Source organism: Engystomops pustulosus, chromosome 4 (genome assembly GCF_040894005.1).
Source record: "Engystomops pustulosus chromosome 4, aEngPut4.maternal, whole genome shotgun sequence".
Lineage (NCBI taxonomy): Eukaryota > Metazoa > Chordata > Amphibia > Anura > Leptodactylidae > Engystomops > Engystomops pustulosus.
The window spans coordinates 58,837,757-58,865,625 of NC_092414.1; the positions used below are offsets into that span (position 1 = coordinate 58,837,757).

The following is a 27,869-nucleotide window of genomic DNA, read 5'->3' on the forward strand; positions in this document are numbered from 1 at the left end:
ATGACCTGCCTCGGTAGGGACAGGAAGAACACTTGCGGGAGGATGCGGGGAGGGGAATTTAACCTCTCTTCTTCCTGTCCCTACAGAGGTCAAAGGGCATCCTCCAGGTGGGCCGTCATGGGGGACAAAGTGGAAATAACGGTTATGAGTTTTAATTGTTCACTGCCATGTTGGTAGATATTCTCAAATTACAGTGAGCTTGCACACCCTGGGGTTAGGGACAGGAATAGGTGTTGTCCATATCCAACCATCTGTCCTACTATACTCAGGAACGTGTCTGGATATATCCTGACAATGCGATGAGATTTAGGTTGTGGTCACACATGGCGTTTTTGGCGAGTTTTTAAACATACTGCAAAACACTTACATTTTTGGAAGTGTAAGAAGCATTTAAAATTTTAACACTGCTGCTCACGCTTCCAGAAAAATGGATTCAAACCTACCAAACCCTTTTTTTGTTTTTGCATTTTAATTTTTTGCTTCCCTCCTTTAAAGACTTGTGACTTAGTAATATATGTCAAGTCTGTGAAGGAAGCCTGGAGAGGGCTCACAAGCCAAGTGTTTACTGCATATTGCAGCACACACTCACCGGTTACACCTACCATCAGTGTGATCACAGATGCTAACCTGTTACCTGGCTGTCTGCAAGTGTCACATATGCGCGGTAGCACTTTCATGGTATTTTCATTTACTTTTTTGTTTATATAATATTCCAGATCTGTCAAAGCTAAATATTCTACATACACACACACTCTTTCTATCTTGATAGTGATTGCATAGGCCACTAGCGGTGTACCACCAGGTATATGGGTTATATACCTCTTTTAAAACTAAAAAGTTTATACAGTATATTATATATTGCACAAATTATGGTAGTTAATATTGTGATTATGCATTATTGTGTTAGCTACCATTTCTTCTTCCTGCACAGGATTATGATGAATAATCATAATTAGATTTACATATCCAAATATCTAAGGACAGGCTCAGTAAAATAGATAATTTTCATAGTATATAAGACTGGAAAAAGACAAGTCCATCAAGTACAACACAGGGCAATGAAAGAAATGTTCAGCAAATTCCTTCCATTTACAACTACTCAAAGCCCTTTGTACACAACACCTAATTTATTAACAAAAACCAGAAGCCTTTACACAGGTATAAAACATTTTATTGCCATAACAATGGTGAAAGGGTGCGCCCTGCACACCCCATGCTAGCTCATCAGTGCAGCCAACCCCTGAGTGATAACATGCAAAAATAAAAAGGGCAAACAACAAAATACAAAAAAAAAAAATCTCAAAATATTTCATTTTCAAAAACAAAGAGTATAAAATAATATCCAGGAGTTCCCCAACACCCAGTGCAGCATGAAATTTATACAAAAGTGACAATCATGCTGTTAACGTTTTCTAGCACATTAAAAAAAAAAAATTATGTAAAAGCGCTAGATATAGGGACATTTCGGATCTCTCACTGCTTCGGTTCAGATACTGGGTCCCCTCTGCAATCCACTTCCTCATATTTCCCTCTACACAAGGGATAGGCACATGTGTCAGCTTTACCAATCTTTGGTTGGGGAAAGTTATTGAAGTGGCGGTATCTGTGTGTTGGGAGACACAAGGAAGTGTAGGATCCCAGCAGTATCCGGACCAATGTGCCAGAGAATTGAGAAGACACAGGTAGCCTTCTCTTATGTTAATGCCCAATGTGGAAATATTTCTAATTTACTACACTGTATCAGGTTAAAGTGCAACTTACTTTATCTTATTCAGCCAAGAGGTTTGTACTGTGCTCAATATTTGGCCACGAAGTATATATTTAGCATACATATAATATAAAAGTATAAAATAAGTGTCACCAGACACGGATGAGTATGTACACTGAATGCAATATACACTAATAAAATCCAAGTAAATCATAGAAAAAAAAAAGTTGCAGTTTAAAAATCCAAGTAACACTATAAAAGCAGCATCTCAAATGTTGAAAACTAAACCAGTCACTGTAGGAAATACCCTGTTCAATCTTGGAAACACCTAGAGGCTCACTGCCGGCCCTGTAAATACAAAATGATTGTCCAAGAACATTTACACATAGGCGGCCAGTCATGCACCGAAATGTACGTTCACACCACCATAAATCCGGTGCAATAGTAAAGGATCAGGCTAGGAGGCGACAGGATTCTCCTTTGTCTGCTGATTGCGAGGACTGCAGTGCACATGGTAGCAGTGAGAACACACTCGAACAGCCTGAGGATTCTGTGCATGAGGAAGAGAGGTTGTATAACCTGAGCAGCGGGAGCAGAAAATCTACAGAGGAAAAACCAAAAAATAAATAAAGAGAGATGGACATACTAGACCTACACTGTTAAAGGGAGTCTACAAGTAGTTTTTCCGGGGTAGTAGCCCTGGAGATCTGTTTAACCATACGGTTGTGTGTGGGTTGACAGGTAGTAGCAGTACTGTAAAATTTGACGGGATTGAAGCTGGACTTTGAATACTGGGGGCGGGGGGGTATCCCAAAAATGCTATGCTCTTAGATCTATGCAGGCCCTCACCAAAAGCCCGCAGACACCATGCACCAAGCCTGGGCACAATTCCGAAACATAAATGGATTTTTCAGTCCTGTTACCACCAACAACACATCTGGGATTATACAGATCTCCAATGTTGCCATTTAACACTTTCTGAAAAGGCTGCAAGGAAGGGCGGCTCAGTGAGAAAAGTATTCAATCCAATGGGTGCAGGCTAATCTGGGTCTGACCCAAGACCCCTAACATACTCCGTAGGAAAGGGAAAAGCAGCACGGTCTCCAATTCAATTTTTTTTTTATCCACATGTGGGTACAAGGCAACATTTCAGCTAACTCAATGTAGCATTGCTTGAAAAATGGCTTCATTGAGTTAGCTGAAACATTGCTTTGTACCCACATGTGAATAAAAAAACTTGAATTGGAGACGGAGTGCTGCTTTTCCCTTTCCTACTAACACTTTCTGTAGATTTGTATGGTCAACACTGGCGACACATCCCCTTTAAATGTCAAATCAGCCATATTAGAAGGAAAACACTACCTTGCCACAACTCCGACAGTGATGCCGCCTCCGCAAGAGAGTGAAGGAAGCACAGCAACTCATGCACTGGGTACTGGCACTGTCTGGCATCCACTCTGAAGGTTCAACGCAAACTATGCAAAGCAAAATAAAAAACAATTATCTCAAGTAAAAGCCGACTAGATGTATTCAATGGTGATGCATATTATATATAAAATATAGATGACGAGTACATTCTTAGACAATTAAGGTTTCTCTGGAGCATTACTGAGTCTGATCACCTCCCAAGATACAAACCCACCATTAGCTGCTTCACCAACTTCTTGTTCCCTTTTGCAAACAGAACAATCTGGTAAATGAGAGGCATGTCCAGGAAATTCTGTGATAAACATAGAAAAAATAAAGTAGTTACTAATCCTCTTTTATTCCACTTGGCATTCATACCATTTGCCCTTACACTAGTTTCCTATGTGTTTCTAACAGCGCCGATCAAGCCTCCCTTTCGACAATGCTAGGTTTTGGGGAGGGTCCACGGGCAGTGTGGGGCTCCAAAATTTAAGTCGATATCAATAGCTGTCTTAAAAAGCCTTATTGAATGGCATTTCCACACTACAGATACTGTGGGTGACCTTGGATAAATCCTGCACCCCAACACCCCTTAGATATCTTTCATGAATATGCCCTTCTGTGTTCCCTAGGGCAGCTCTCACCACCTGGAGAGGCTTTGCAAGACGGGGTTTGCGGTGTCGACCCTACAGTCCTTTGACATCCATTCTGCACAATCCTGCATTCCCTCAGTGCTCCGCAGGGCCTCCTTCCTTAACCTAACATTGGGAGATGATCCTTATGGACATACATCACTAAATTGTGCCCCTCCCTCTGCTTACGCTGTGCTCATGTCCTATGTTGGATGAAGAGCAATCTGCAGAGGTTTCTGGATTCGCTGAATGTTTTTGAGGACCTGGCAGCCGTGGATTATTTGATCAACACGTGACCATTTGGCTCTATTCACCTATTCAACTTGGCTGGGGAATTCCTTATCCACCTTCCTACCTGCACCCCCTTTCCTTTCTCACTTCATCCTTCACTATTCCTTGTTTAGACAAATAGATTGAAGAAGAGTCTGATGTCGAAATGTTGTAAACCCCTTCCTTGAGACTACTGTGTTACACTACTACGTGCGGTAGTCATACCTTGCTCAGCTGCTGGCAAATTATAGGGTGCTTAGACTAATCTCCCTCAGTATTTCACCAAAATTATTACTCTACTTATTTTACTGTCCTTTTTTCACAAACTGTGGATATTATTAACAGTAAAACATCACATAAAACCGAAACTTATTTTGTTATAGTCTCTTTTTGGTTCCTGAAACATCCACTAGTTTGTCTTATCCTTTTTTTTTGTTACCCCAAATCAATAAGATGTGATTGAACATAATTTTACTAAATATAAGATCACTAAACTGTGATCATTTGAAATTCTACATTTTCTTGCCTACAAGGTCACGGGGCACCATTATATACGGCAGTAATAGAATCGGACATGTTTATATCCAACATGTCCATCCTCTTGTGCTAGTGATGAGGGAGGAGTCCACATGCGCATTATACCAGTCATCTTCTACTTATCGTGCATACAGCAGTCACCAATGTTATATGTTAGCTCACATATGAATATAATATGTATTTGTCTTACTTCGTGCTTCTACTTGCTGCCTGGAGCTCACCGCCTCAAATACCATTTTAAGAATAACACGCAAGTCACTCGCAAAGTTTGTCTGCAGCTGGTCAGCAACACCTGCAAGACAGTGCATGACCATTCGTCACAGATCCAGTGCTGTAAATAAGTATGAGCAAGCGTCAGAGGAAGACTTACCAGCAATGCATACAAAGAGACGATGCAGCATATCACTGTCACTGCGGTAACGGGTACGTACGTCACCGACCTTTGCTCCCCTACAACACAAATGTCATTATTTCAACTTTTTCACTAACAGAGTTTATATTCCCATATTCCGTGACTGGTCTTTGACCATAATAACCCTCTGTATAGTCTGTTGAAATGTTATTGTACAACAATATATATTCTATTTGAATTTGGGGTTATACATTTTTGGCCATTCGCTGCTCACACAAATATATTTACACACTTTTTTTTTTTTTTTTTTAGAGATAACTAGCACCCAGGTCTCTATGAGTCTCTATGAGTCTCAAGAGTCGATTGCTTTATCCTTATTTCTTAAGGAATCCAGGAATGGCTAAATTGCTATTGAACAGCAGGGCTCCCAGCAGCGGGCCCCACTGAAGACAGCCATAGATTTCTTCATATCATTATGCAAATATTTTGTGCTGCGTATAACATCATATTAGGAAAGACTTTACCCAAAGCTTACAAAAGGGTGTTCATACATTATTTACCTAATAGAACAACGGACGTGTACATTGCGAAGGATTTCTCCAGTTCTTCTTGTACCATTCTCTAGTTTCACATTTTGATGTCTCGTGATTTCAGAGTCTACGGTCACTACACCTTGCGTACCAGGTGCTGTGCTCTGAATACATTTGCCACAAACTGCACTCTCAAACGCACCAACATTATTATATGAAAATTCTGTACAAGATGTACGTTGGAAGTCCTCTTGACTGGCAGATGGATTTCCAGATGGGTCATTGCAGTCTGGAGATGCTGGATCAGTCGATACAGGCGCATAAGATGACAGTCCCTTGTAAGGGTCTTCAGAGGACGAGCACAATGCTCTTTCAAGGTAAGACAGTTCATTTTCAGTCAATACACCGAGTAGTTCCCTGAAAGAAAAAGTTTACAAGATCAGACAGAATTTTTTCTACCAATAATTAACACTTCTACAATAAACTGTGACTCCAGTTAATTGGAAATTAACAAAGGATCATTATTTCACTTTAACCTTATGATCAAGATTAAGTTCAACTTCAATGTATCTTAATATTGCACTGAAATCCATACAGATAACCATATACAATCCGCTCAGCTGCTCCCGCTCTATAGCTCACTGCCTGCTGATAGGACACAATAGGGGAGATTAAGCAGAAGTGCCCGAGAGTGTAGCGATTCTAGTTCATGCTAACGAATCAGAGCTCAGCTTTAATTTTCCAACAGCTGTTAACTGGTTCACCACCGCCCACCGTGTATTCACGGCAGCGATCGGGTCGCGCTGCATTGAGAGGGCTCACGGGCTGAGCCCTCTCCATAGCCGGTAAGTCTTTGCTGCATACTGCAGCAAAGACTTACCGGTAACACCCGCGATCGGTGCTAGCACAGCGATAGCTGCCGGCAGCCTCAAAAAGATAGCGGTGCATGGGCGCCGCCATCTTGCCTACGATCGTCGCTCCCCGTGACGTCATCAGGGTGCGGCGATCCGTCTCCATGGTAGCCTCGGGTCTTCCGAAGACCTGAGGCTATTTTTAACCCCTTCATTACAATGTGCTGATAGCACATTGTAATGAATGAGGAAGAAAATCCCCATATACTGCCATACTGTAGTATGGCAGTATATGATAGGATCGATCAGACAACCTAGGGTTAAAGTACCCTAGGGAGTCTGAAAAATAGAAAAAAAATAAAAAAATGTTTAAAAAAAAAAATTATAATAAAACCCCCCTTTCCCTAGAACTGACATAAATATAAATAAACAGTAAAAATCAAACACATTAGGTATTGACGTGTCCGAAAATGCCTGATCAAAATATATTAACGTTTTTTCAATGCATTTAACCCAGCAACGGAAAATAGCGCCCAAAAAAAAAAAATGGCATTTTTTTGCCATTTTGAAAAATATAAAAAGAAAAAAAAAATCTATAAAAAGTGATCAAAAGGTTGTACAGTCCTAAAAATTATATCATTGAAAATATTATCAAATGTCACAAGAAAATGACACCACCCACAGCTCCGTACAACAAAGTATAAAAAAGTGCCAGAAGATGGCAAAATAAAAAAAAAAAAAAAAAAATTTGTACAGGAGGTTTTATTTTTTGTATGAAAACATTATAAAACCTAAACAAATTTGGTATCCCCGTAATCGTATCAACCCAAAGAATAGAGTAGACATGTCATTTGGGGCGCTCAGTAAAAGCCGTAATATCCAAGCCCACAAGAAAATGGCAAAAATGCGGTTTTTCACCATTTGGAATTTTTTTCCCCCGCTTCCCAGTACATGGCATGGAATATTCAATACCATCACTATGAAGTGCAATTTGTTACGCAGAAAACAAGCCATCAGAGCTCTTTACATGTAAAAATAAAAAAAATTAAAAAAAGCTAGATTTTTGAAGGTGGGTAGTGAAAAATGGAGATGAAAAATCAGGAAAGGGCCCTAAAGGAAATCTACGGACTGATTAAAGGGTCAGTAGCATTTTAATTCTCCATCATAGTGTATGTCACCAGCATTTTCTGCTAAGGGGAGCAAAATTTTTAATAACAACTAATTACACATTAGCTTATATTTTGAGAACCATTTTTATATGAATTATGCTGAATACCCCTTTAAGTTTCCAAAGGGTGGATTAAGCCCATCAAATCCATGCTGTACATTAGACCCAATTCTCAGCCAGAACACTGTCCTAGGACCTGTCATGACATGCCCTTCCTTCCCACAGGAGTGCTTCACACTATTTTCCTACCAACAGCAAAATTATGCAAACCATAAATTAATCACAGGTCACCTTATTTTCTTCAGAAGGCCATAGAATGGATTGAAGAGTTCACACATCACCTCTGGAGGTTTCGCCAAGTTTAATGGTCCATCAGGAAATATGAGAAGGCCACTGTAAGAGATAACAAAATACAGAATACAGTCAAAAACCTTCTCCGTCACAAGTATTAAATATTTCCCAAATAAAGTTACATGGCATCTGTCCATTAACCCCGCAAGAATACAGCAAGTTTCAACCCCTTGACCGCACATGCATATGAGCAAACCAATAAACCATGAGCTATGTTGAACATACACCAGTGTATGCATCAGAGAACTTATGTAAATGAAGATAAATCAATATCTTTGAAAATGTGGACAATGATCTGAAACTGATCAGACGGATTTAATTCTGAGCTGCTATTCCTAATGGCAATCTCCATCACATCCTTCCAGTTTTTAAATGTGAGGATTACAACCACTTTAGGACTATGGGACCAAGTAGGTAAATTTAGAAAAGGAAAGGAAGGTTAGAGGAAATTTATGAGTTTTTTTTTTTTTTTTTTTAATAACTGAAAAAGTCAAACTGCTAGCTTTATCAGAACCTTCCAATAAAGCTAGCAAACACTGCACTACATAGCGCTGCGAATGCCAGACGACGTTAACAGCAATCCGGCGTATTCATGAGGGGGTGATGCGAGGAAGCCGTAACTGCCACTTCAACCACAGTCACCACCGGCATATAGTGTGGGAGGGGCGGTCCGGGGGATATGCCCTGAGTACCCTCATGAATACACCGGATCGGAAGCTTGTAGTGCAGGGATTGCTTGCTTTATCAGAAGGTTCCGATAAAGCTAACAGTTTAACAGTGATTCCTGTATTAGAGTGATAGGTCCTTTTTAAAGGGAACCCTTTACCAGCATTTAGCCTACTAACAACACCCTAAAAACTTTCCTTTTTAGCATAAACTTTTATATTTATTCTAACCTCTGTACCGGAGTTGTGTACAAATTAGCTTTAATATGATACCAATGGGATGATTTTAGGTTCTTCACAGCCCAAAATAAATGCATCTGAAGTTATTTTACCTGGAGCCTCAAAGTGTTTTATCTCAGGCAAAAAGGGACTCTCAGCTCATCTGCATATGACTTTTTAGTTTTGAGTTATGAAAGCTACTAACCGTGTCCCCACTGCAGCTCTGAATCCAATCTTACCTGATAATTGCCAGGCGTGGGATGGAAATCATCAATTCTGGTTCACAGTCATCAATCATTTCTTGTGTTAGATATCCTCGCTGTAAAGCTCTGTTAAGAAAAATACAAGATTTTCTCCAATAGTTATCAGCAACAATTTGCCAATATCATCTACTATGGTTCTAAAAGGGGTATTCCAGGAATAAGCATAATTCCTTATGGTCCTCACTGCTGCAGTATGAAAGGTGAAACTTCTATGCAATCGTATGTTTTATACATTTTATACATACTTAATTTCTTTACTCAAATTTTCAAGCAACACTCTAGTCAAAGCAGATTTAAAGAATTATACCTTAAGCAGGGCCTGAAGGGAGGAGCAGGAAATTGAGTCATGCTCCTCCCTTCAGGCCCTGTGCCATGTATTATTCAATTATTTAGCTTTCACAGGAATGTTCTTTATAAAAGCAAAACCACCCCTTAAAAGGAAACCTACCACTTGATCCCGGGCAAAATGACCTCCTCACACCACCCTCTCGGCTCTTTACCACTGACCCCAGGATATTTTGTTTAGGGACACAAACCAATAGTTTAGGCAAAAAAAAAAAAGTATTTTCTAATCTATAGAAATGTGGCTTCGGCGCTTCACTTGCGTCACCCTGGCGATTCCGTGCGCCTCCGATATTTTACTATGCACACCCCATCTTCGTTGTGTTCCGCCTCCTTGGACCGAGAGCCGGTGACGACACTCTGCTCTCGGCACCTCTCGGACATGTGTAGGCAGTGAATCTCGCACAGCTGCAATGTGCCGCGGCCGGCTGCACAAGTTTCCGTGACTGTGCATGCGCGAGAAGTAGATCTCTATAGTCTGCAAGTCAAGAAGATAACCAAGCACTACACTCTAGGGATAGGTGGTGACTTGTTATCTTGGATCAACTCCTTTAAAGAGGGAAGCCTAATAACACTGTGTTTACTTACAAAGTTAGTTGATGAAACACTTTTATAACAAATGTATTATGCCAGCATTATACAGCTTACAAGGACAGTGGATACTGAAACGTTTAGTAATGGTTATTCACAGTGATTGATCTACTAATCCTTACCTGGAAACAGTCTCACAAAAAAGTACTACTACTTCCTGCTGCTCATAGATTTCTTCAGGAGACTTTACACTGACCACCAGTGACATATACCTGCCAAATATTACATTAAATGAATTAAAAATATATAAAGAGGTAACATTATACAACAACATAACTTTAAAATCCACTAGCACCCTATTCCAGGACTGTACTGTACCTCTAATTGTTGCTGGTATTAGACTGGTATTAGGCTGGTATTATACCAGCCCGAAGTACACAATAATTGAAATGTGCTGGGAGGGGCAGGTGATGGCTCATACATGGTATGATCCAGTAATCACTGCATTCAAGTTTATTGAAGATGTTATGCTATCCACTGTAGTCATTGCTTATGTTTACACAGTGTCTAATGACAATTGATCCCTACATGAAGTATCAGTCTAATATGAAGTTTACTTGTTAACATAGAAACAAAAAAAAAAAAAATAGCAAAAACAGATCTATATTTGCTATAGAAAGTGATTAGCACAATAGGTTATCTGAATTGTCCTTTAAATTTGATTTTATTTTTTGCTTTCTTATTACAGTATATAAAGAAGTTGTCCCATCAAAGACACTTACTTCCTATTGTGTGAAGAGGAGACAAGAGTCCGATTGCAAAGGGTCATATGCATAGGGGGTATGCATCTTTGTTGGGATAACTCCTTAAGTACTCATCACTTTTTTAAAAGCCCAAATAGTAAATTTGATACATTGGTCCACAAAGACACATTGCTCCCTATAATTTTGTAATAAAATGTTAAATTGCGGTATTAGTAACAAATAGACCCTCTAAATGACCTGTATTTCTATAGAGAATTCCTGTTAAGAGGAGCCTACATATGGGACACCATCTTGGTTTTGAGCAAAGGAGGTAAACCAAGAAGCCATTAGTTTAAGATGTACACCAAGAAATTTGGCAAGTACGCACCTCAGCTCAAACTCTGCACACAGGTTGTCATACTGCAGCATAGGCATATGAGTCGATTCTGGATATATCCCAGGATCTTCAAGGCTTTGTTCTCTTAGGACTCTTCTCAGACGTTCCAGACTCAGTAGAAGCTTTTGGGCCAAGGGTCGAAGTAAAACTCCATCTGCCTCCTCCACTTCAACATATGTGCCACCGACCAAAAGCTTTAAAAAAAAAAAAATAATAAAATACTCGTATTTTAAATCATATTGCATAAAGGGTGTAACAAAAAGGTGGAATATCTTGTGAAATACACATCTGATAGAAAATCTAAAAAATGTCTGTGAAATAGCTTTCAAAAATCTATCCATTGAGCCCAAACTCAACCCCCAACTTTAAAATCTTAACTGGGAACCCACCCCTTTTTTATTGCAGATTCAGATTCCCAAGGAAAAGTTAAATACGTTCAATGTACGATTCAAGTCATCTTCATTGACTAAAGACCCTCTCGAGAAATACACATCGGATCGGATGATACTAAAGCTGGCCCTGTAATTTTCACCCCCCGGGGGAATCTAATATATATATATATTTTTTTTTTTTTACACAGAGGAACAACAACATAGACTTAGTCTTTTCCGTTCTCTTTGTTGGCTGGTTTAAGGCGAGTCCGCGCCTTTCACACATTGGAGAGCTTGATTAACTTAAGTCTCTTCTGCTTCGAAGATGAGGATTTATTTTGTTGCCTACAAAGTTTTCAAATATAGAATGCTCTATTTTCAGATTTTGGATCTGATGTGTATTTATCAGAACATCCCCCTTTTTCCCAATGTTTTTGCATACATTTTGGTTTATTGTGATTACAGTGCCATCTGTTGCACTAAGCCCCAACCACAACAGGAGGTAGGGGAAAGATGCCGAGTTTGGAATCAATGGATAGATTTCTGGAAAATATTTGACTCATTTTTAGTTTCGCGATCTGGTATACCACGATCCCAACCTTTTTGTTACACCTTGTATATAAATAATTCTGTTAGGATTACAAAGACTACTATAGAGTTACCACATTGCCATACCTCAGCAGCAAAGAGCAGATGAGTCGTCATTGCATTATTTACAACGTCATCAGGGAACTTGAGGTGATAGTCTCTCTGCCTCCGCTTTGTTGGTACACAATGCTCCAGAATCTGCTCCAGTATTGCAAGCATACGCTCCTGCAGGCATAAGTGAAATTCCAGAACACAGGTTGGCCAAGTTCATTGTTTATAATGAATACCGTAGCGAATTGAAAATATCATATCAATATAATATCTACTCTAAACCAGGCAGTCAAATCCTTAGTTTGGTGTCATGCCACAGTCGGCCCTCAGAGTAGCAGGAACACCATCTCAGAGCTACACTCACCGGCCACTTTATTAGGTACACCTGTCCAACTGCTTGTTAACACTTAATTTCTAATCAGCCAATCACAACTCAGTGCATTTAGGCATGTAGACATGGTCAAGATAATCTCCTGCAGTTCAAACCGAGCATCAGTATGGGGAAGAAAGGTGATTTGAGTGCCTTTGAATGTGGCATGGTTGTTGGTGTCAGAAGGGCTGGTCTGAGTATTTCAGAAACTGCTGATCTACTGGGATTTTCACGCACAACCATCTCTAGGGTTTACAGAGAAGGGTCCGAAAAAGAAAAAAAACATCCAGTGAGTGGCAGTTCTGTGGGCGGAAATGCCTTGTTGATGCCAGAGGTTAGAGGAGAATGGGCAGACTGGTTCGAGCTGATAGAAAGGCAACAGTGCCTCAAATCACCACCCGTTACTACCACGGTAGGCAGAAGAGCATCTCTGAACGCACAGTACGTTGAACTTTGAGGCAGATTGGCTACAGCAGCAGCAGAAGACCACACTGGGTGCCACTCCTTTCAGCTAAGAACAGGAAACTGAGGCTACAATCAAAATTGGACAGTAGAAGATTGGAAAAACGTTGCCTGGTCTGATGAGTCTCGATTTCTGCTGCGACATTCGGATGGTAGGGTCAGAATTTGGCGTCAACAACATGAAAGCATGGATCCATCCTGCCTTGTATCAACGGTTCAGGCTGGTGGTGTCATGGTGTAGGGAATATTTTCTTGGCACTCTTTGGGCCCCTTGGTACCAATTGAGCATCGTTGCAACGCCACAGCCTACCTGAGTATGGTCGCTGACCATGTCCATCCCTTTATGACCACAATGTACCCTGTAACATCTGATGGCTACTTTCAGCAGGATAATGCGCCATGTCATAAAGCTGGAATCATCTCAGACTGGTTTCTTGAACATGACAATGAGTTCACTGTACTCAAATGGCCTCCACAGTCACCAGATCTCAATCCAATAGAGCATCTTTGGGATGTGGTGGAACGGGAGATTCGCATCATGGATGTGCAGCCGACAAATCTGCGGCAACTGTGTGATGCCATCATGTCAATATGGACCAAAATCTCTGAGGAATGCTTCCAGCACCTTGTTGAATCTATGCCACGAAGAATTGAGGCAGTTCTGAAGGCAAAAGGGGGTCCAACCCGTTACTAGCATGGTGTACCTAATAAAGTGGCCAGTGAGTGTATATGCACACACTTAAATCTAAAAATACACAATGTTCTCATTTCATGTTAAAAGGCAAGTTAATTAAAAAAAAAAAAAAAAAAAAAAAAAATCAGCCACCAATACACATCGACAATGTTTAATGAAAAGCATGTACACAGGGAGTAATTGTTGTTGTCAAGGAGATATTAATTGTGAATGTATAAGATGGGTTTAACAACGGGGTAATTACAAACTTTGTTTAAATATTTGGCATCTATTGAAGCGTCCAGGCAGCTTTTATGACATCCTGGAGCTTTAACAGCCTGATAACCTCTGACCTGAAGACTGGTCTGTTCAGACCCCAAAGGACATTTGGTCTCCCTACCCCCCCTCTTCTGCATCAGGATTTGGAAACAAAGAAATGTTTAAATATTCCTGGACTCTCCCCCTCATTAAAACTTTGCCCAATCCTGAATGACCCTCTGGACTAATTAATGAATGGGAGGTTCTGAAATCTGAACCAAACTGAGAAGTTATAAAACAATATGAAATCCAAGAATTGGTGTTCACATTTTGGGGGCTGCTTGACAAGCTGAGTGTGTCCCTTATTTCTCCCACCTCCAGGGAATCAGGATTTACTATAAGTTGTAAGTTTCTGTTAGTTTTCTCCCTTTTTATTTTATAACTGTTTGCCGTGTTGTGTGTCATTTTATTTTGTAATTCTTTTGTTTTTAATATCTTTTTATGCACTGATCAACTTTTTGTAATTAAAGCTTTTCACTTTAATTTTGGTCCCTGTATGCTCTGCGAACTCATAGCCTTGTGAAGTGTGACTAGCTGTGTTACTGCTAAAGTGCATGTCTAGTGGTGTGACAAAGTGACTGCTTGAGAGCAAGAATTGATGTAGAGTGGGATACTTATTGGTCCCAGTATAAATGCAATAAGTGGTGGCAGCGGTTCTGGTGCTGGATCTGTATGAGGTGTTATTTATGCTCAATTTGTGTCCTGAGTGAAAGGTGAGCGCAAGTTTGAGTCGGCTAAATTAACCCGTACAGTTGCACCCCACGTCACGTGACGAGGCGGCGGCGTCCTCGCCGTGACAGTTGTTCTACATATAGTGTATATAATAATTACCGCCTGTGTCCTTGCTATTCATTAGACATATAGTTACAGGGGATAAAGGGAAGATCATGGTTACAGGTAGTCAGCAATAAAGGCAATATAAAAATGTTTGACCAGCAATAGACAACTTACTCATTCGATACACTGCCGCGGAAGGAGCTCCGGAATGACATAGGAGGCATCTTTATACAGGATGAAGCCACAAAGGCTTTACAAACCGAAATGGATGTCAGTGCTCCTTCTTTAGCAGTGTTACATATTGGCAAGTCGTTCTATATACTAACCCCATAAACTACTTCTGGTCAAGCAATTTCACAATATCTTTATTGACACCTATAATCATTCTTTGCCATTGGTGTTCAGTTTCCCCTGAAATGTCAAGTGAATAGCATTTGCACAGGGAGTAATTGTTATTGTTCCATTGGACTTGATGTCACTTATCAGATTGGGATGGATGCATGTACCCTTGGAAAGAACAGTCTCATTTTCACTTTACATGGACATTTTAGAAATTACATCACAAGACCAAAGCAAGTCAATTTTATTTTTTTTTACAGTATCTAACTTACCTGGCTGCTGTGTAATTGACTAAGCAAAACCAAATAGTTATGAGGATCCTTCCGCACATCGATGCATTGTAACTCATGGACAATTCCACTCACATCTTCGTCAATATAAAAAAACTTTGCCAACAGACGAGGATCTGACTTCTGTGGAAAATAAAAGAAACAAATTCAAGGATCGTGCTGACAGGCTACAAAAGTAATCAACCGACAGCTTCCACCATATTTGGAAATACAACCTATAAAGCATGTACATGTGCCACAATGAGCCTGAGGGGCTCTGGGGAGGGAAGGTGTTGCCAGAGACCCTCAGGGATGTCTTTTCACATACAATGAGCAGAGCAGTTCTCCCTTCCCCCTACCTGGGTAATCTAGCAGCAGCAGAAAGTGCAGAGGGAAGGGAGACCTGCTCTGCTCATTGTAGCAGCCTGCGAAAGACATCACTGAGGGGAAACACCCCCCAGAGCCCCTCTGGATCATTAGCAGAATTTTAAAAGTTAATTTTAGGAAGAGAGCAGGCCATGGATGACAAATATATAAAGATTACCACAGTCACGACGCCTGGATCTATGAGTGTCTATGGTTTAACATGCTTCATTTAGATTGTAGATAGGTTTATGGCCTGCGGAAAAGCCAATTTAAGTCTTTATAGTAGAATAACCATTATTTTTTTTTAATACATGAACTACTACTGTTGGTACCTCTACCTGTGTCCCAAGACAGTGTGGCGTCATATAATGATCAATTACCAAGCTTCTCCAGAATCATAAGAAGTTACGGTACTTAATTCCATCCCAACCCAGTTCATGACCAAAATAATGACTTGTTTTGTTGTAATCACCCCAGCTTGTCTGAAATTATTTTGCAATTCCCAACCCTGTCTGACGTGTGGCTTCCAAATTTACAATAAAAAAGGTTGTCTAATGAAGATGTGGGTTAAAAAAAATATTCCTTAAAAATGAATACAAAATACATTAAAATACCAAAAAACAGACATCTGTCACTCCAGAAACCTAGGAGATCTGAAAAATGATCTATTTTTCCAATCCAGACCTATTGCAGTACATGAAAAATCCTAGGTGCAAACTGGTTCTAAAAAGGCATTCGTGACCGATTTTTAGCTGGACAGTGCCGGTTTTTCAGTGTGGTGTCCCACCGTCCTGGGTGGCTGGGAGAATGCACTGGCGTGTCCCGTTTTTCCCGCCTTCTGTTCCCAGTCCTGACACCCTAGAGATGCAGGGACGAGTCCAAGAGGCTGGATGAGCTAATCCCTTTTCTGGCCCCGCTCCCTCCTCAGAGTCATCTCAGAGCCCGAGAGAAGAGGAAGCAGGACTGCGGGGGAACGAGGAAAGGTAAGTAACAAAGATTTAATTTGTTTAATACCCAGGAACAGGAGGACAGTGGGCCATAATAAAAGTGGAGAAAGAAAAGTAAAAGGGAGGATAAAATTCAAGAGGGGGCATTACGATGTATTACAGGCAGTCCCCTACTTAAGAACACTCGACTTACATACGACCCCTAGTTACAAACGGACCTCTGAATATTGGTAATTTATTGTACTTTAGTCCAAGGCTACAATAAACAGCTATAACAGTTATCAAATGTGTCTGTAATTAAACTTTTGTTGTTAATATTGATTCTTATGACACGGTTAGTAGCTTTTATAACTCAAAACTAAAAAGTCAAATGCAGATGAGCTGAGAGTCCCTTTTTGCCTGAGATAAAACACTTTGAGGCTCCAGGTAAAATAATTTCAGATGCATCTATTTTGGGCTGTGAAGAACCTAAAATCATCCTATTGGTATCATATTAACCCCTTAAAGGACACCTGTCATCAGGTCTGTGTCACTAGTCCTGTCACCTCTTCCTGTTGGAGCAGCTCACAAGGATCCCATCCCAGCCTTTATCTAGTTATTTCATACATTATTCATTGTAAAATCATCTATTCTTTATCATATAAATGAGGCTGGTCACATGGTCAGAGGCAGTGATGTCACCGCTGTTACCCCTCCCCTCTCCTCCCCCTGCTCATGTCTGTGTGTAATGTATAGTTGGCTAGTGTGTGTCCTGCATCTGCTGACATGCTGCATCCTCCTAATATACAGGTGAGAGACATAGACATCAGCTACACATGAATCTGACATGTTCTGCTGTAACATGGCTGCATCCTGGAGCTGCTGTACCTGTCCTATACACACACACATGCACACACAGGCTGCAGGGGGCGTGGCCACCAGCAAGCACATCATTATACAGCCTCACATCATTACACAGGCTGTCAGTCATGCACTGGGGGTGTGGCTGTGCCTCCCACTCATGAATAGAGTGGACAGCTTGAATATGCTAATGCTTCATTGGACATTTCACAGGTCATTTGCATACAGCTTTAGGACCTCATTGCTTAGGTTTACAGGCATGTAGAGGGACAATGAAGGGATAGAGGCAATGCTCTCTAATGGCAGTTTATGAAAATATATTTAGTTTAGGGGGGTTATTTTGCATGACGGGTTCTCTTTAAGGACGGAGGGTTTTTCGCCTCATTTCTCGCTCTCCAACTTCAAAAATCCATAACTTTTTCATTTTTTCGTGTACAGACCTGTGTGAGGGCTTATTTTGTGCGTAACAAATTTTACTTTCCCGTAATGTTATTTATTTTAACATGCCATGTACTGCGAAGCTGAAAAAAAATTCCAAATGTGGAAAAATTGAAAAAAACCCGCACGTGCGTCACGTTCTTGTGGGCTCAGTTTTTACGTCTTTCACTCTTCGCTCCAAATAACATGCCTACTTTATTCTTTGGTTTGGTGCGATCGCGGTGATACCAAATTTATACAGGTTTTATTGTGTTTTAATACATTTTCAAAAATTAAACGAATGTGTACAAAAAAGAAAAAAAAAATTTGCCATCTTCTGACGCTATAACTTTTTCATACTTTGGTGTACGGAGATGTGTGAGGGGTCATTTTTTGCGAAATGAAGCGACGTTTTCATTGCTACCATTTTGAGGTCTGTGCGACATTTTGATAATTTTTTATTTCATTTTTTTATGTTATGTAAAAAGGTGTAAAAGTCGCATTTCGGACATTTGGGCGCCATTTCCCGCCTCGGAGGTCACCGCCGGCCGTAACCGTTTTTTATATTTTGATAGATCGGGCATTTTGGGACGCGGCGATACCTAATATGTTTGTGATTTTTACTGTTTATTATGTTTTATATCAGTTCTAGGGAAAGGGGGGTGATTTGAATTTTTAATATTTTTATAATTTTTTAAACTTTTTTTCACTATCTTTTAGACCATCTAGGGTACATTAACCCTAGATGGTCAGATCGCTCCTACCATATACTGCAATACAGGCGGTCCCCTACTTAAGGACACCCGACTTACAGACAACCCATAGTTACAGACGGACCCCTCTGCCCCATGTGACCTCTGGTGAAGCTCTCTGGATGCTTTACTATAGTCCCAGACTGCAATGATCAGCTGTAAGATGTCTGTAATGAAGCTTTATTGATAATTCTTGGTCCAATTACACCAAAAATTTTGAAACTCCAATTGTCACTGGGGCAAAAGAAAAAAAATTGTCTAAAACTTCCATTATAAAATATACAGTTTCGACTTACATACAAATTCAACTTAAGAACAAACCTCCAGACCCTATCTTGTATGTAACCCGGGGACTGCCTGTACTTCTGTATTGCAATACATGGCATTTTTGCAGCACATTCATTACAATGAGCCACTGGCTCATTGTAACGAATCTGCAGCTGCCAGATAGTCTCGGGACAAACGAAGACCCGAGGCTACCATGGCAACCGATCGCCGCCCCCCGATGACGTTCGGGGGCGTGGCGATCGAAAAAAAGATGGCGGCGCCCGCGCGCCGCCGTCTTTTAAATGCCGCCGGCAACGAAGGTGTTAATAGCCGCGATCGGTGCAAGCACCGACCGCGGTTATTAGCGGTGGGGGTTTTATGCAATTTGCTAAAAGCCCCACCTTTGTATGAAGAGGACTCAGCCCGTGAGCCCTCTTCATACATCCCTTATACCTCTGCGCCGTAGAGCTACGGCGCAGAGCGTTAAGGGGTTAAAGCTAATTTGTACACAACTTTGGTAAAGAGCTAAAAAGGAAAGTTTTTAGGGTGTTAGTAGGCTAAATGCTGGTAAAGGGTTCCCTTTAAAAAGGACCTATCACTCTAATACAGGCGGTCCCCTACTTAAGAACACTCGACTTACATAAGACCCCCTAGTTACAAACGGACAGCTGGTTATTAGTAATTTATTGGGCTTTAGTCCTAGGCTACAATAATCAGCTGTAACAGTAATCACAGGCATCTGTAATGAAGCTTTAGTGTTAATCCTAGTTCTTATGACAATCCAACATTTTTAAAATCCAATTGTCACAGAGACCAAAAAAGTTCTGGCTGGGATTACAATGATAAAATATACAGTTCCGACTTACATACAAATTCAACTTAAGAACAAACCTACAGACCCTATCTTGTATGTAACCCGGAGACTACCTGTATATGTGTCCATAGAGGGGTTGGCCACAGGAAGGTGCCATTAAAGACAATATTATACTAGGTTTGAAGGCGAGGCAAGGAGCCTGGTTTATGGAGAGTGTTTCAATAGCCAAAAAGTTGGGAGGTATGAATAAACAAAAAATGACCATTCTAAATGCGTGGGTACCCAAAAGGTCATTAATAATATAAATGGTGATAATGTCCCCTAGCCTTTAATTTAAACTTTTTGTTTTGCTTCTCTTTCAAGTTTTCCACTGTAACCGACTAAACTATAAGAACCACAGTTACAGGGGAAACAATGTCTGGGGCATTGGGACAACCTGGCGAAGGTTTATCTTCTATTTGGAAAAAGATATGATGCTATAATGCGCTAATCCCAAAGCATCAGAAACAGGCTGCAATAGGCTCGTTTCTGATTTGGTTAATGACGCAAAGGTTGATTTCTACACTACAACTCGTAGCAATAAGCAACGTCACTTATTAACCGCAGGTTAACTGCAACGTGTGCATATACCCACATAGTACTGGTCTCTTTGTATGGGGAAGAGACATCTTCTGGGCCCACTAAGGCGCCTAGGCCCTAATGCAATTGTACCCGCTCCTGAGATGTGCTGCCGAAACTGGGACTTTGAGTCATAAAAGATGTGGTCAGCCAACAAACAATAGTTTGTTCATTTGTCAGTGCCCTTTTTTGCATTCAATAAGCATTTCCATATATGCTTATAAAGCCAAATTTTTGAGTTGTGTAAAAGGTATAAATTTGTTATATATAGAAGTCAACTAGAAGGATAATGGTAAGGATAATTTTCCCATTAGGTAGAAACAATAGGCTGTTGTATCATCAGCAATTTAGTGCGCAGAGTGAGATGTAACCTAGCGGATAGAAAGCTAGCGTCCCGTTATGTGAATTTGAGATATGCGCATTTTTTATGGATTTTTGTGAGTATGATGAATTGGAATAAATTTTAACCTTGTTGGAACGTACCACACCATCTGCCTGCATATTTTCTTCCAGTTACAATACAATTAAAAGAGGAGAATGAGAATGCGATGGTGCTAGTCTGAATGGTGACAAACTTTCAGCAGGAGAAATTGAAGATTGGTGCTGTTCATCGAAGTTTTAAGATAAAATAAGAGGGAGAAGAAGAATCCTTGGAGCTCCGGTCATAGTGAAAATACTTTTCTCTATTTTGTGGACTTTTTCAAAGACTGTGTGGACCGGTCTTATACCGTGAGTAGCTCCTTAAGGGGCAAACTGTGCACCACGAACAACTGTGTTTTTTGAGATATAACCTATTGATAAAGATATCATTAATTAACAAAGACCGCAAAATAATGGAGTGCGCACTTTTATGCCAACAATAGCAGGAATGAATGTGTGGGGCTTTTCTTTTGAGAGAAAGTAAAAAAAACAGGGAGCAGGTGTCTGCTAACCTCCGAACATAAGCAGGAGAATATGAATCAGCAGCCTGGCAGGTTTAACAAGAAACTGTGATAAAGCACAACACAGCAGGAATCACGGCGTGGGTCATGTTTCGCTTTGGGGCTGGGTGTTCATACTTTCATATACGCGTCACCATGAGTGTCATACGATCCTGTGAGGAACAGCGCGTCAATACAGGTTCCAAGCGGAAAGGGGGGAAAAAAAGTAAGCCCTTTAGAATCTTCAGCGGAAATCCATATTTTTAATACAGTGTGTGGATGGAATTTCGTAAAAAACCCATCCACTACACTGAAGATTTTTAATGTGTGGGAAATACTTGTCTTTATTATTAAAATGACCATTCCCCTTTCCTGTGTGCCACAATTATTTACAATAAAAAGCATATTGTTAAAAGATGGCAGTCTACCAGCAGTTGAGTGAGTTAGTATCAGCAGAGCTATTAAAAATGCATTCATATTCCAGGATTGTAGCTGGACTTGAAGCACTGGGTGAGATCTCTTTATGCAAACTGCTATGTTCTTAGATCTCTGCATTACATTTCTCCACAGCCTTCCCACTCGTCTCCTAAAAAGCTGTAGTGGGCGCCCGGTTGGAGACTGTAGTCTTTTTTTGGGGGGAGGGAAGGCACAGTTAAAGGGGCAGCTCTTTAGTGACGCCAGGCCAGGGCTGGTCTCAACCAATATGTGCAAAATGTGCAACATTTCTGGAAGTCCAACAGGACCACAAACTGCTACAACTATGGGGTCTGCCTCCTGCGTTGCAAGTCTAGGAAAATGAATGTTGTACTCTTTGGTTGTTTACATACAGAGTACTATATGGGTGACAAATGAATACCTGTTGATACAAAATTACCACACCTTGCAACAAGACCACAAATGCCATAGCGCACATAGAGCACTATGCCCTAATGGCTCGTAAATGACAGATTTAGCCTTGGTTCATATTGCATCCCTCCCCCGACCTCCGCTGATGCTACGCTGAGAGGACCCCAGCAATATCAATGATCGTATAAGGACAGTGACATAAGGACAGCCAATCATTGGATGTTATCAATGTGCTCTCCTCCCCTGCATTCAAGGAGGAGGAGCAGGAGGACTGAAGGATGGATCCCACCATTTCAGCATACAATGATATAGTCCTAGCCATATGTTGTAAGAACATGTCGGAAATCCTCCAACGTATCCTTACAGCGTATGGTAAAAGTTAGCAATATCCTGACTGGACACTAGAGCTCTCTCTTATTAACAGTAAAGTCTTCAGTGTCAAGATTGTGGGGCACAGCACACACAGGGGATGTTCCCAGGTGGCTTGATCACAGCACAAGGCATGTCAAAACTACTATTTCTGACTTAAGAAGCTTGTATGAACAACACTAAAGGAATGCTCCGATTCCTTTCCCCATGGAACACTTATGTCTGAGGAGCTAAAACAGCCGAATACTTCCTTTATAGAGAACTACTCAGCCCTCTCCATTGTACTTCTACTTCCCATGTAAAAACAATTCGGGAGAATCTAGAAAGACATTTCAAGTCCTGAGCGGCGAGAAGAACCAGTACTTGCCATATCTCTCATATTGACACTGCTAAAGAAAGAAATCGCTGTGCCAATGGTTGACGTAAATAGGGTTGGGTTTGGCATTCAGAGACAAACCCTTGTTTTTAGAACATATAGGGCGAGAATATTTTAGAAGGGAACCCATTAGATGATTGTTCACAATAAACTGGTCCCAGCATTTGTAACATCAAGCAATGGCCTCAGATTGTCGACTTTTACAACCTCAGACCAGGAAATGCAATTTTACATTGACTAGGTAAAGGGACAGGGAGCAGCTTCATAAAGTAACACAGTCATCTCTCTAGGCCTAACTGCCATGTCCCTATTTGTCTGACACCCACCCCATACCCTCCTGACCTGCCAGCCATATATATGCCAAACTAAGGTTTATAAATTGAATTTTCAGCAACAGAAAGCCTATTGAGGGCAAGGGCTGGTTACCTTTAAACAATTTCCAGAGCTAAAAATAATGGTCTACTGGATACCAGCTATTCTAGTGATTTATCCCAGTCTACATAACAAAGCTGAGCCATAGACTAATACAAATACTGTGTCCCTATATAATTTTAAAAAAAAAACAAAAAAAAAACGCATATGCTCAGATATCAAATTGTTATTTTTCATATAATTACGTGATTTTTTAAAACTTATTTTGACAGTTCTACAGAAAGAACTTTGAAACCGTAACTCCTCTGAAATATAGCACTCGGTTAATCAGTTGCCAAGTCATATCAAATAACGCTGTGTACCTAAAGACGCTAGATTAAAGAAAGGATGGGGGCTGCTCTGAAAACAAGAAGCAACTCATCAATTACAGGTGTCATTGACATATTTTACCACCTATCCCCCTCCTTAACGTTGTAGATTTATTTAGGGTGTGGCACTATTTGAAGTTTTGCATAAAGGGAATCCATCAAACTAATGTGAACACAGAGTAAATCAGTAACTGCAATATTTTAAAAAGTTATACTTTTTTTGTATTTTTTTGTGCAATCGTAAATTTTTCCAACTAGTAAATAAAGATGGTGGAGGGGATACACACTTTGTGGCTAGAATAGGGCTACTGAAGTCAAAGGTTGGCACACTGACATGTAATTTTGGGGACCCATGCTTTGTTTTTCACTCATGAGTGTGGAGCCTGTAGAAACACAGAACAGGTCATATTCCTACCCATGTTTGGGGCCCAGGCCTTACTATAGAAGTCTATGGGAACGTATAAAAATACAGATGCATATAGTCTAAGTCATATAGAAATAAAAGACAAAAAAAGGCAAGTGCTATTTGCTATATTTATGCAGACAATGATGGTTTGGCTTAACATACAACAAGGGCACTGCTTGTGCAAAATCTTTGTTTAGAGCCAAACACAGTCTTTACAGCTCTCTAACCATCATCATTCATGCAATTACATCCCTACTTCATGTTTCAGGGTGTACACAAAGGCTGGATAAATAACATAGAACACTAACTTTTTGTCCTCAAATGACATATTCCAGGTCACCTTCCCTATAAAAATATTGGATCTTGCAATTTGTGGAAAAACTGTCATGTGGTTCACAATAGACACCACTATGGGAAACCTGAAGAAGACCCTTAGGATTGCTATCAGCAGCAATCCCATTGTCACCGCTAACCCTAAACATTCCTTCTAAAATCTGCCAGTCTAAATATTTCTGTAGTGCGGAATTTCTGTTGTATGCGAATAAGGTTAAGAAAACTTTTCATGATCATAGAATTCAGAAACATCATGAAATGGCGATTATGTTTCCTCTTTACAGCACCTCCACATCAATTGGGTGTGAAGGGGTTATTGCCGGTATTCGATTCCAGTGTGAAGATAATTTGCAAGAAATGTAGCCATGCTGCACCCTGGCAGCAGTGACCACATGTGAGCTATAGACCCCTGCCAGATGAACTGGATTCAGCGTTCATTAATATAGGACGGCTGTAGGACAGGTATTAACTCCCGGCTGTTTCATATGCAAACTATTGTTTCTTTGTGTAATCACTTAAGTAAAGGTGGTCGTATCCAAGGACAACCATCCTACATTTATGGGAATTTATCTTCACACAGGAACAAATTTTTGAAAAACATTCAATTGAAGATAATGATGTCACTAGAACATCTATGATCTCCAGTTAATGTGTCATGAAGTGCCATACATCCAGCATAGGCTATTATGACCTCCATTAAATGGACCTTACTTTACAGTATCCTGTGGTATACAATACATTGTATATACCCACCAGATGGAGTACCAAAGGATACTCTTTAAGTCTCTAGTAAAAACATGTAGGTCATATGTATTTCTGGAATACAATCATGCCATATGTGCACGTGTCAGCTAAATAAAAGGAAATGGTGCCAAAACGTGTCAGCGAAGTGAAATAGTCTTTACTTTATCGGTGGCCTCAGCCATTATTTTAAGGGACTGTACGGTCATTTCATTAAACAGTACAGTGTCCTTGTGGTGCCAGAAATCTGGGCTTTCTGACCCCCTTCCCCTCCATGTTGTTATTTTAGGCTTATTAAAGCACGCTCACAACCTCATGTGATCACCGTGCAGGACTTTGCTTTAAGACTTTTGAAACCATTGGGGCCCGTAACACAGTTTCTAAGAGATGCAAGTTGTTTTTGTTATCCATTGATTATGCAAAATAGAGGCCAAAGGATTATACCAGGTAGGAGGAAGTAATATTTCATCGCATTGTTTCTGCTCGATATGTCAAGCACATACTTTCTGTACATTGTATTTTCAATCTTAATTGTATAACATTTCTTCTACCCAATAAAAACCTTTTAAAACACAGTACATCACAGCGCTTGTGATGAGGTGACAGGGGCAGGCTCCGCCCCTCCATCTAGATGATGGCTAGCCAGCTAGGAGATGGCTAGATATGAGATAGATAGCTAGATAGTTGGTAGATAGGTACATCGATAGATAGATATCTCTGATGTCATTGGTCAGCAGCAGGCGCTTGTGATGAGGTGACAGGAGGCAGGCTCCGCCCCTCCATCTTGCAGATTGTAGTTTTTTTGAGAGCTGGAAACCATGGTTGGAATGGGCCAAAAGAGGTACCAAATGAGGACCGAGATGCAAAATACTTTGAGGAAGGATTCCCAGGGACACCTGGAGCAGAATTATGCATTTTTTTTTGCTCAGAATGACAGTTACACTTTAAGGCTAAGGGTGGTGACACACATGGCGTTTTTAGGCCGTTTTTGGGCCGTTTTTAGTTAGTGCGCTTTCAGATCATAAAAAATGCATGCGTTAAAAAACGCTTGCGTTTTTGACAGGTTTGACCAATTATCTTAATTCCAATTGGTCAAAAACGCATGTGTTTTTAAAAAACCACATGCGGTTTTTACGATCTGAAAACACACTAACTAAAAACGGCCCAAAAACGCCATGTGTGTCACCACTTTAAGGGTGATACCACACATGGTGTTTTTGGTCCATTTTTAAGCATGCATTTTCAGTCCGTTTCAAAAACATTCGTTTGGTTGCTTACAACCTGTTTATCTATTAAGATATTTGGAAAAACTGACAAAAGTGGACTGAAAACGCATGCTTAAAAACGGACCAAAAACACCAGGCGTGGCATCACCCTAAGGCTACACAGTGATTTTGCCCAAGATACCTATCACTCAGCTGACTACTCCATGGTATTGCTGCGATCATCACGATTCTGAAAGTGAAATATGTGAAACTGCAATGATATTGTGTAAATAAAGTTTTGAAACCCCCTTTTCTTTTAAAAAAAAACAAAAAAAAAAACATGATAATGAAGTATATTAAAAAGTTTACCATTAAGTAAAGCAGCTTCTCTGCTCTTCCTCCTATAGTGACCAGTGTCTCTGAAAGCCGTCAGTTCAGACAGATAAGGAGTCTAATTATTAAAGGGGTTGGTCACCAAACTTTAGCAGGATAAGTATTAGACCACAAAAGGGTCACTTATATTGCACTTAATCTGATAGATTTCCCCGGGCAGCAGGACTTCCTGTGATGTCCCGCATTCTGCCAATGGACAGGTTGAGTATAACATGAGTGACCCTATTAAGGTGTTATACTTATCTAGTTAAAATGTGGGATTTGTGGCCAAACCCTTTAACTCTTTCCATAGGTAGAATGTATATATGCGTGTATATCTCGCAGAGGAGATTAGACTATCCAGAGACGGTCTGTAAAGCATTAAGTCATATCAGTTTTTCATCTGATAAGTTCTCAGTGGTGTATAGTAAGAGAAAGCTGATTCAGAGAGGAGTGGACCCGACACTGATTTTTTGCTAGGGGAACACCCCTGGCCAATCATAGCTATGGTTAGTTACTAGTCAATTTGCCAGATTGGCCGTTCCACTGGCAATAGGTTTAGGTCACGCAGTCACACCTGAATAAAAATGTTGTTTCCACTCATCTCTACACTAGGACTAAGTTTACTATTGCCTACAGTATTTATAAATAAACTTTTGTCAAAAGTTTAGTTACACTTTAAAAAACACCCAGCTCCCCACAAAAGAAAATCTAATTGCTACTTCCACATGACTCCTGTCTCCTCTGCACATGGAGTAGGAGGATCCGGTCATTTACCCAGAGCTGGAAAATCCAGATAGAGGAGTGGGAATAAAACCATCTCTACTTATCTAAACTCCGGTCCCATCCCGCTCTTCCTGCCAGCCTGTAACTTTGAGCTGTGCCAGGTCCCTATGAGCCTTGTGGGCAGGTAGTTTTCATGCCCATCAATGCCATGGGGCTATTGTGCAGCCTCTGCATAGTCCTCCAGGGGTGGGTCCCTCTTACACACCTGAGCGACTCCTCATCCCCGGAACAGGTCTAACAGGTGCCGGCTGCTCCTCAGCACACCTTAACCCTCCGCCTCCCGGAGAGGGAGCTCCAGCGCCCGCATAGGAACATTACTCGGGAGCTCCGCCGCGCACTTACCTTAGGTCTGTTCAGCCACCTCCGCACCATAGAGGGTAACATGGTCCCGTCCTTTCCCCGGTCTGACTAGTAATGCCGCGCTCTCCGCTGTCACCACATGACTGCCCGCACCTCACTCCTCCCTCACCTGCACACACAATGACTGGCGCGCTGACGTCATCCACCTGAGAACCGGGACAGCTGCCATGTGCTGCGCTCACCGGGGGCGGGGCCTCTGCTCCCCTCAGG

The 27,869-nt window shown here is 40.8% G+C and overlaps 1 protein-coding gene across 1 annotated transcript; it reads right to left on the reverse strand.

Annotated features, from left to right (window-relative positions):
- Positions 1-1,149: 1,149 nt before the first annotated feature.
- On the reverse strand, positions 1,150-27,801 carry LOC140126489 (lateral signaling target protein 2 homolog). The gene is made up of 13 exons (XM_072146002.1): positions 27,642-27,801; positions 15,188-15,328; positions 12,013-12,150; positions 10,958-11,160; positions 10,009-10,098; positions 8,930-9,019; positions 7,747-7,848; positions 5,467-5,853; positions 4,925-5,004; positions 4,745-4,846; positions 3,351-3,428; positions 3,071-3,183; positions 1,150-2,309 (listed from the first exon to the last, which is right to left on the reverse strand). Exons 1-13 carry the CDS (start codon positions 27,681-27,683, stop codon positions 2,166-2,168), a joined length of 1,710 nt encoding a protein of 569 aa, XP_072002103.1. The 5' UTR covers positions 27,684-27,801; the 3' UTR covers positions 1,150-2,165.
- Positions 27,802-27,869: the final 68 nt, after the last annotated feature.

Bases quoted from the DNA above. Each gene is read 5' to 3' on its own strand.
- LOC140126489 (XM_072146002.1), bottom strand. From the start codon at position 27,683: ATGTTACCCTCTATGGTGCGGAGGTGGCTGAACAGACCTAAG. The intron at 11,161-12,012 runs GTATGGCAATGT...TTTTTTTTAAAG, and splicing joins ATCTGCTCTTTGCTGCTGAG to CTTTTGGTCGGTGGCACATA. The intron at 4,847-4,924 runs GTAAGTCTTCCT...ACTGTCTTGCAG, and splicing joins TCTCTTTGTATGCATTGCTG to GTGTTGCTGACCAGCTGCAG.